Here is a 10,774-nt window from a genome sequence, read left to right on the forward strand (position 1 = left end):
CTCCCTGCAAGCTGAACTCTGTGCCTGTGTGTTTTTCAGGGCTTTGCAAATCCCAGATGGTAGCTATCTAGATGGGGATTTTGGTAGTTAGGATCCTACCCCAGAACTCCTTTTGGATCTATAAATCAAGAGAACAGGCTAAGAAACTGGAGTAGCTACACATGATGTATAGTCTGCCAATAGCAGAGAGGGGAAGGGGGAGTTAGGTACAAAAGATGCTGTCTGAAGCATCTTATCTCCTCCAGTAGCTGAATTTGCCTACCTTGGAAAGCCAACTGCAGCTCCAAAGAGACTGGTGGAGTTAGATCCCGTTTGACATGGGGAGCTGGACACACACTTTAATGCCATGTGAACTTTAATGTCTCCATGACTTGGGCACCAAGGAGGGTACACCAGCTCACCTATGTTTTTCCCATCCTTCAGCCTTCTGCTCAGCCCCACAAGAACCTCAAGACAGCACTCCGAAACACCATCTTCATGCTGCCTGCCATGGTGGAGCTTTGCTGAGTAGCTCCAGTATCTGTAGACAGGGACACTAAAGAGTGTGTAAAGCCCGTGCAGACACAGCTATGCAAGCGGGCAACGTGCCATGGCTCTACACAACCCTATTGTTCCTCCTGGGCTGCTGACTTGGAGGTATTGCTGACACGTCCCGTGTTGTCTCCTCCAATTTGGGCAGCAACATCCACTCCATCGCAGAGTGAGAGTGTTAGGAAACTCACTCAGGCTGTCTCTAGTGCATCCATTAAAACTTGGATAGGAAAGTTTAAAAAATCCCCCAAAGACTCCCCTTCTGACCCCTAAACCAGAGAAAATGAGTTGCTTGTTCTTCCAGGAGCACTGAAAAGTGAAGCAGTTACCAAACATCATATGCTGGCTTGATTTCTCCCTTGTTACTTGGTCTGGCATGGTTGCCAGACAGCCTGTACAAAAGCCAGCCCGGGTGTGACATCTGGTTTGAATCCATTTTGCCTGCATTTAATTAACTCTTTTTGTCTCTCTACTGCTGTCGTGTCCAGATCCCAAGCCCCCGAGCGCACCTGTGCCCCCTTCCTCGGCCAGCAGCCTGCCCTGGCCTGTCATCATTGGCATCCCGGCCGGAGCTGTCTTCATCTTTGGGACGATCCTTCTGTGGCTTTGCCAGACCAAGAAGAAACCCTGCTCCCCTCCAGCTGCTGCCCCCGTGCACCGGCCGCAGCCCCGGGACAGGATCTGCGTCTCCCAGGTCCCCGACAAAGACTGCATCTCCTCCATAAACTATGAGGAATATGTTGCCCAGCAGCAGCATTTATTGTCCCAAGGGCCTGCACTCGCCCCGGCCATGGCATCCAAAATGTACCCAAAGATTTACACGGACATCCACACCCACACCCACTCACACGTGGAAGGCAAAGTCCACCAGCACCAGCACATCCAGTACCAGTGCTAAGAGGGCGGCCGTGTTCAGTAGTAGCTCGTTTGGGCTTTTCCTCGTGGTACCTCAGAAGAGACTGCTCCAAGTCAGCTCACACTGCCAGCAATAGGCAAAGCAGACAGAAAAGATTATATATATAATTTTAAATATATATATATACATATATATATAATTGTATATGCGTGTGTGTATGTGTGTATATATATGTGTATATATCTATATCTATCTATATAAATGTATATATAATAGACAAAGAGAGAAAAGAGATTTTTTTTTTTTTTAATTATTGCAATCAGGATGTAGCTGAGGAATAATGAAGGAACTCCAAATCTCAGTAGAGAAGCAGCCATCTCCAACAGCAGAGGCTTCCTGGATTTTTTAATCAAGGTGGGGACAAGTGAGACAGGACACAGGGACGTGAACCATCACCTCCTTGCTTGTGTTGCTAAAAGGAGTGAGAAGAGCAAGAGGCAACTGTGGTGTTTTTCTGGATGGGCACAGCTGTTCCTGCACCTGCTGCACATCACTCGTTTCAGTGGGAAGCCCCCAGACCCATCCTGCTCCATGTGACTTGAGCGGCAAAGTACCTGAGGTTTAATGCCAATTGAATAACCAGTTCACCTGGTGAAAAAAAACAACACAAGAGGGTCTGGAAAAGCTAATTCCTGTTCACAATATGAAATGCCAAATGCTTCTCAATCACAGTCATTTGATCTGAAATAATAACCAAGCTGGTTGGTTCAATTTCTGCCAGTTGAAGGCATCGTGTTTCCCACGGAGTGTTCTGCAGATCAAACAACACGTGCTTCACTCCCCTGGTCCTGGGACTCAGTACCACTACCAGGAAAATGGAAAGAAGGAAAGAGGAACATTGTACAGAACACCTTTATATTTATATTTAAGAAATAATAATAATTAATAATAATAATAATAATTGAACTGCTGATGGTGAAGAAGGTAGAACATGCTGTCCTTCTCTGATGGCTCACAGTGACAAGCTACTGGATTTTCTACATCAATGCGACATACATGAAAATATTAGAAAAAAAGAGTGAGAAAAAAGCAGAATGAAATAATAATTCTGTAGGAAAAAATGTGTTTGAAGAATATTCAACTAGGTTGTGTGTGGTTGTCCCCACCTCTCAGATAACTTTTCGGAAATGATTCAACTTCATTGCACTTCAAACAATAGTAAAAACAGAAAGAAGAGAAAATAAATAAGGACCATATTAAATACCTATATGGACTGGAAATGAATCCAATTGCAAATATAAAACCTTTGTAATTCTATATAGAGTTTAAACAGAAGTCGTGTATATTTAATTTATTTTGTTAAACAAGAAAAAAAATGTATGATATTTTCCTTGAAACAGGCATTTCTATACATATTTTTGATCAAAGAAAATAAAGAATTTTTTTTTTTTTCAGGTTCTATAGATGCCATGCTCAGAATATTCTCAATGTAGCACGTGACCAACTGTACTTCTAACCTGGAGGTCATCTATTTCTATGCCTTTTTACACTAGCCACGCGTAACCTCCTAACATCGCAGGTACCTCTGGTGCCATTCTTTCCGTCAGAAGCTGATCTTTTCCACTGTTCATATTCTGGCTGTGAGGGCCTGCAGTGGCCAGATCACTTCTCATGGATCCCTTGTCATCTTCAATAGCAAAGTTCTCCGTTTAGAGGGAAATCTGTTTCACTATGCATTTGTTTTTGAAGCACAAACCTGCAGCGTGTTTTCTTTTTAAAAGAAAATTTTGTAAATCAAAATATAATAATTTGCAAGCCTGTAAAATGAACTTCAGCCTCAGGGTGCTTGGAAAGGATTAATGTAGGTGAAACACTTGTGTTTGTAAATGCAACTGCTGAAGGAGCCCGTGGTGGTTGAGTTGGGTGCAGAAGGAGAGCACGAAGGGGGAGATGCCAAGGAGAGGCATCCAGCCCTTTAGCAACCAATGTTTTCTTCAGAAAGGCAGGTTCAGCAATGCTGCAACTGTTTGCTGTTCAGTGCAGTTTCTCTTAAAGTTTGCTGGGGAAAAAAAGAAAAGAAAAAAAGCCCTGATAATTTGAAACATGCCAATTTTTAAGTTTGAAATTGCTTTCTTCTCAAGCCTGCTGTGCAAGAGAGATCTTCAGCAAACCAGCTGCTCCGTTTCAAAGTGAAACACTTCATTCAACCTGAAACAAAACAATGCTTTAGGCTTTGCTTTTCCCTGGACTTTTCTGAAGGTATTTGCTCTGGGTTGACCTGCAGTGATTTTTCTGTTGACTTCTTTGAGTCACCAGCAAACCAAACAGTTCCCTGTTTGCTCAGCCGTGGTGCTCTGAGATGGAGCTGCGATTCAGCAAAGCACGTGAGCTCCTGATCTCTTTCACCAATTCATGCTGCTACTAAAAGTCCCTTTTTTTTTGCCTCAGCCATCTGGATTGGTGGCTCCATCCCTGCCCCCTGTGCCAGTGCTGGCAGAACCCAGCCATTAGCAATAGTACTGGTGCAGGGGAGGAGGAGGGGGAGAAAGTGGAAGAGGGACACCTTCCTACTCACCTGGAGTTTGCCAACATGTGCTGTTGCAATACAGCACTGCATAGCACATTCTGATGCTTTCCTACAAGCTGTAGCAGGAACTCCACGTTATAACCTCTACAGAAAGACCATCCCTCACGATGATCTTCCTGTATGAATAATAACATCATCAGGAGGGTTCAGTTACATTCTGTTAACACAAATTTATGAAGTCCAAAATAGCTAAATTCAGATCATGGGTATCTTTGCCTGCATCCTCTCAGCTTCAGGGAGACATCATTATGAGCACTGTGGTCTCTGTTTGGATATAAGGTATGATTTAGGCAGGAGTTCTTAATGGCTGTAGTTTATTGAGTGATTTCAATTAATATTAAAAAAAAAAAAAAAAAAAAAAAAGGAAAACAAACCAAATAAAACACACTAAAAAGCCTTTATACACTAAATGCATCACCTTCATCTGATAAAGGCAATAAGTGGATTCTTCCATGAGATATACTAAGGGCTACATCTCATATCTCAAGCCAACTTACTGCTCAATAGTATGTACTGAGCTACTGCAGGTGTGAGCAGCGTTGGGGACATGGCAGAGGGTGGGATGTACATGTAGCCCTCTGGCCCTTCTCTGTTCTCTGTGCCAGGCTGCAGCGAGATGACACTTCTAACACATACTGTGTGGCGGAACTGATTCCAGCATCAAATGTGGGGGTGAACACTGGTTTTGTGTGGTTGAGCTCTAAGCAAACACTATGTCCTGTAGCACTTTCAAAAATTGTAGCTGTATTGCTCACCCTCAGAGTGGGGGTTAGTGGGTTAAAAGAAGCAATTCTGCATTGCCCATCCAGCACAATCTTCCACGCTGAGCGTAATGCTCTCCACCGGTGCCTTTTACCCTTTGTGATCCAGCTCTGGTGTTGTATCACACAGTAAAACACTTTATGTATTGCCAGAAACACATAAGGAGTGACTTCTTCCTGCTGTTTATAGCTCCTACCTTTAGACACAAATCTCTAGTGATGCTGATAGAGGGATTGCCAAAGGGGAACACCACAACAAACCACCCAGCATGGATGGTGCAGTGGCCAAGCGCAGCTGCAGCTCTCAGCCACGGTGCTGAGAAGGCAGCTCTGGTTTTGGATGCATCATGTGAGATGCTATAAAGGTCTTGATCTGCAGAAAGCTTGGGGTTTTCATGCTGCCTTGGGTATCAGCTCCCTCTTAAGCATCTCTGGTTGGGCACCTAAATAGTTGTGAAATTTCCCCCTAGGAAAATACCATCATGTGCTCTATTTAAGAAGGGCTCTATATATTGTCTGGGCCTTGTTGCTGGCTTGCTGTGACTGGGTGGGTTTTGCATTTCTGAGGAGTTATTTTGCCTCCAGAGGGAATCTGTAAGTGCCCTACTTCATGCCATTTATTTTTGAGGCTTGATTGTGCCTTGCATGTACTGCAAAGTCTTCCTTACTCTAAATAAATTCAGCCAGGTCCTGCTTGTGTTTGAATTTGTTTTTCATCAGTGGGACAAGATTTGGACTGATCTTCACTCATGAATAGAGGATATTTAAAGAAGAAAACCGTAGTCTTGCAATTAACTACTCTATTTTGAACACAGAAGTTTTTATGTAATGTATAAGTATACGTGTACATATAGGCATATAGATATATATGCCAGGCTGTGATACAGAAGACAGTTGTACTTTTAAAGCCATGTGACTTCAAAGATCAAAGGATTCTTAGGCTTAAAACTCACCATCTTTGTTTAATTTATTTGCATTACAGATCAAACATGGCCTTACATGCCAGTTTGTGTGTGGCATTTTTAAACTTTGTATGGACAATCTTTGTATGGTCAGTCCCTTTCAAACTAAAAAAAAAACCCCATTCATCAGACATTTAAAATAAAAAGTGCCATGTGATCTTCAGTCAATAGCAAATATGGTAACTGAACACATCAAAATGAGACAGCATGACAGAGTGTGTGTATGTCTGTGACTGTGTAATAAAAGTTACAGAAGAAAGGAATAAAAGCCTGGAAATGTGTTAATAGACTATAGAGTTCTGTAAACTTACCATGTTTTGAAGGGAAAAATGTCTATGCGTGTGTGAGAGGTTGTGAATGTAGGTGTGTTTGCACACATCAGGGATATGTGCTGGCAAGACAAGCAGAAAATATTGCAGAATTACCTTTGCACCACAACTCGGTCTAATATTTTGTGCAGGTGCTGTGAATCCAAAAGAGGTATTGGTTTTTATAAAATTTGGAAAAGGTTTCTATTTTTTAGCAAAAATAAACTGTTTTTCCTCTCTCTACCTCTAGAGCCAAATGCCATAGTTGCACCAGGACCCAAAATGCCACTAACAAGATGAAATGTTGGGGTCCCTCAGGCTGATGGCCAAAGTTCAGTGCGTGGAGTGGAGCAGAGATTTCAGGGTCAAGCCCAGCACCTCCACCCCATTGAGGCAAATGTGTCTCACTACTCACTCCAGAGCCAGCAGATATACAAGCTGTGACAATTTTAAGTTAAGAAAAGCTGGCTGTCACCCAAACTTCATCTTGACATGACCTAAACCTTTGACCCAAACAGCCCCATGCAGAAATTGCAGACTTGGGGTGGGAAAGAGGAAATATTTCTCTGTCAGCTTAATTTCTGTGGCTCTCCAAAACTCTTCAGAGGTTTGAAATATTGGAAGAAAGCCCCAGGGGAGATGTAGCAGTGAGCAAAAACTGTGAGGTGGTCAAAGGTTAATGGGGAATTTATCATGGTTTTGTTATCTGGTCATCACTTCCGTCTACATGGGGTAAGTTGAGTGTGCCCAGGACTCCAAATGTCCCACGGTCAATTTTTATTCCACATACAGCACCCATTCCAGCTCTTGCAGATGCCAGTGGGAAAAAAATCCCTGCAATGTCCATTGGGAAATCAATGGAGTCATTGCAAGGTTTTTACATATCTTTTTTGGCTGGCCCATTGGCAGAGAAAGATGTGACAGGACTTAACGGCAAGAGTAGGAAGCCAGACACATTTAAATGGGAAATGCACATATTTTGGAAGGAGTTAACAAAGGAAGGGTAGACACTGCATCTCTCACAATCTTCAAAACAAGGCTGGGTGATTTGTGGAGAGGGTGTTTCATCTGGATGCAAGATTTTGGGAATGTTATTGGGTTGAAAGGATACATCTAGTCCAGATGGGGTCATCTAGTGGTCCCTTCTGGCCCTAAAGAAGTTTAGTCCATCTGCAGAAAAGAGGAGGCACAAGCGCAGGTCCCCTGCACCCAGCACACATGCACCATAGGCCTTACGGCAACATTTGGCACAGGATAGCCCTGCTCAGGCTGCACACCCAGCTCCACTTGCATCCAGACTGTAAATATGTGATCTCAGCACTTTCCAGCTTATTACTACAGTAATGGTGTTATTTATATAGACTGGAGCTGTGCATTGACATTTACTGTGTCTGCAAGAAGCCCCTGGTGTAAACAGCAGCGTAGCCCGGTGTGTGCACACACCACTCCTCTGTGCTGTCAGCGTTTTAGAAAATCATACTGGATCCACTGCAGTTAGTGTCATGAAGAATTTACGTGGGAATTTGAATGTAAACACATGTGGTTAACAGTCTGCTCAATTGCTGGAGCGAGTTCAGAGAAGGGCAACGAAGATGGTGAGGGATCTGGAGCACAAGGATGACGAGGAGCAGTTGAGGGAACTGGGGCTGTTCAGCCTGGAGAAAAGGAGGCTGAGGGGAGACCTTATCACTGTCTACAGCTGCCTGAAAGGAGGTTGTAGCATGGAGTGTGTTGGTCTCTTCTCACAGGTAACAAACCATAGGACAAGAAGAAATGGCCTCGAGTTGCTACAGGGGAGGTTTAGCTTGGATATTGGGAAACATTTATTCCCAGAAAGTGTTGTCAGGCATTGGTACAGCTGCCCAGGGCAGTGGTGGAGTCACCATCCCCAGAGGTGTCTAAAAGATGCATATATGAGGTTCTTAGACACATGGTTGAGTGCCAGTGTTAGGTTAATTGTTGGTCTCAATGATCTTGATGGTCTTTTCCAACCAAAATGATTCCATGATTCTATAAACTTATTCCTGGTGTAAGCATCTTCCATTCCCTTTTATCACGGATGAGAGCCAGCTGGGATCCTGCCCTGCCCTCGCCATGGGCTGGACACAGCTCCCCCCCAGCACACTCATTTGGATGTGAGATGTTGTATGCTGGGTTGTACAGTTTGGCCAAAGTAACCGTGCAGGTCTCCTACATGCGTGGGATCCCAGTGAGTGTTAGACCCACGGAGGGGACACTCACGTACATTTTTCTGTGAACGGATGGATGTAGGGAGGGTGTGAGGGGTATAGTGACAAAAGCGCGTAGCTCTACCGAGTGGATTTCACCTATAGATCTCAGCAAGAATCTCACAGAGGAAAAAGCGAGGCATGAAGGTAGCAGCCAGGGTTAGTGTCTGTCATTCAAACATGCTGGGATAGACCCAGGACACCTGACAGGTCAGTTCTGTATTCTGGACCTGCCAGAAAATGCTAATAATTAGGAATTATAGGCATTCCAGACTTTCTCTTGACCATAACTTACCAGCAAAGCACCTCTTGGGCAAAGATTCTCAGCTTTTGGAAGTTTTCTACAAATGCAAAAAACAAAAGCAAACAAAAAACCACTCCCAAAACAAACAAACAAACAAGTCAATTATAGTAGTTGAAAACAGGAAATAATGGCTGATAAAGCCATATTTAAAATATTTGTGTTACACTGACTGTTAAGTGGCACATAAATCTTGTCTGTGCATAGAGTCTGGAGGAAAGAGGATGCCCATTTTACATTTTGTGTTTAGCCCAGGCACATTTGTGTGTGTTTACCACCTTCAGGTCTCTGAGAGCAATATGTGGAGCTATAACCTTTATTTGTCCTTATTTTAGATTTTACACTTTTTCTTTCTTTTGCCTTTTCCTTTCTGCCAGTCTATTATAATTAGGATTTAAAATATCCCCCAATATACGTGGACATCAGCAAAGCATTGAATATTCTATTTTTTCTCATTTTCGCTAACCAAATCCAATCCAAAGCGCTATTTCTGTCTGAGCTGATCTATGCTTTAGTGAGAGGAGTAATAAATAACACTTTAGACCAGACTTCAAAATGCCTTTTTTTCTTTTGATCCAAGTAATTAAAGTCAAGCTGCTGTTCCTGAGCGTTTTCTGATGGAATTACACGAGTTACACAGCTCTTCATTTGTATGTTATTAAGCATTATGTTTTATTGCTGCTGTTGAAACAATTAGTACCTAAATATGCCCCATATTCTCATAAAGAGGCAGTAGCAGTGTTAATGTTAATGCCCTAGTTAGCAGTTTGTTTCCGTACGGACTCCACTGTCGTGCTCGAATACCATTCACTATCAATCAGATCTCTACTGATGCCCTTCTCCTGTTGTTTTCCTGCAATCATTTAACTGTGCAATGAAGTGAGGATAAGTCGAACAATAAAGTTAAGTAAAAATGGCATTTCTCTAAACACAGGAATTTTCTTAAGTTCATTGCAAGTTTTGGTTATAAAAAGGCCAGTGCTTCACGGCCATCGGTCATTTTGACATTTTTATGGTGGTTTTATTACCCCTGGCTCATTTCCATGCTAAAGCGAACATTTGTAACAATACTTGCTTGCTCTGTTATGATTAGGATTGTGCTTTTGCCGCACTTTGTTCGGCTGTTGCTGTGCTCAGTAATGCTCTTGGCACACGTCTTCCCAGACCCCACGGTGTGTTTATTCAAAAGGAAGGAAAAAGAAGTGTCTACTAAAACAATAAACTACTACTGCTTGCTTTAACATGGCCATAACTTCCCTGTTCTGCAAACAATAAGTTAGCAAAGCTGTTAGGTAAACTTGCTCCTTCACTGTTGAAAAAATAAATATTCATGAAGCTTACAGCCACGTTTTCCTGTGTTTTATTACAGGGTTGAAAATGGTGAAGGATTTTAAAGCTAATTATTTAATCAGATAGATAAGGATGGAGGCCCAGATCCTGAAACCAGCGGGAGCTGGGATCTCAAATACAAGAAAGCTGGAGAAGAACTTTATATAAGGGTGTGTAGTGATAGGGCAAGGGGTATTGGCTTTAAACTGAGTGTAGGTTTAGATTAAGTATAAGGAAGAAACTCTTCACCATGAGGGTGGTGAGACACTGGGACAGGCTGCCCAGAGATGCTGTGGATGCCCCATCCCTGGAAGTGTTCAAGGTCAGGCTGGATGGGACTTTGAGCAACCTGGTCTGGTAGAAGCTGTCCCTGCTCACGGCAGGGGGGTGGACTAGAAGTTCTCTAAGGTCCTTTCCAACCCAAACCATTCTATGATTCTGTGACTCTGTTGCTGAGGACTTAGCTAAGGGGTTATGGCAAATTTTACTGAGTTACTTCAATATTAATGTTATTAATATTGAAAATGGAAAATATTAATATTTTCACTAATGCTGCCTAAGACAGGAGGCGAATGTGAAAAGGGGAGATGTGAATGGCAAGTGGGAGCAATTAAAAAAAGAGGGGGAGAGGTGTTATGTTGCAGGAGGTTTCCAGGGTTTAGTCAAGTCATTGCTTTGGCTGGTCCACATGGGTTGGAGCCCAGGAGGCAGCCAGGGGCTGCTGTGGAGTGCTCCCCCCAGACCCAAGACAAACCAGAGCACTCAATGCTCAAAATAACAGCCAATTTCTCTTGAGGACACCACTGCAGAGCATTTTTAATTTAACACATTCTTGTCTTGCCTGGATTTCTAAGAGAAATGTGTTTTAAGGCCTGGATTCATACTTCTTAAATGAGGTGGCAAAGTTAGGG

The 10,774-nt window shown here is 43.0% G+C and overlaps 1 protein-coding gene across 6 annotated transcripts in view; it reads left to right on the plus strand.

Moving 5' to 3' along the window:
* Positions 1-9,874, plus strand: part of FGFRL1 (fibroblast growth factor receptor like 1) — a 185,775-nt gene extending 175,901 nt beyond the window's left edge. For all 6 annotated transcript variants that reach the window (XM_065060291.1, XM_065060290.1, XM_005509945.4 and 3 more), the window contains one exon: positions 1,020-9,874. In XM_065060291.1, coding sequence (XP_064916363.1) covers positions 1,020-1,429 — 410 coding nt within the window. In that variant the 3' untranslated portion in view covers positions 1,430-9,874. The remainder of the gene's footprint in view (positions 1-1,019) is intronic.
* The last annotated feature ends 900 nt before the right edge of the window (positions 9,875-10,774 follow it).

The sequence above is a fragment of the Columba livia genome, chromosome 4 (assembly GCF_036013475.1).
Source record: "Columba livia isolate bColLiv1 breed racing homer chromosome 4, bColLiv1.pat.W.v2, whole genome shotgun sequence".
Classification (NCBI taxonomy): domain Eukaryota; kingdom Metazoa; phylum Chordata; class Aves; order Columbiformes; family Columbidae; genus Columba; species Columba livia.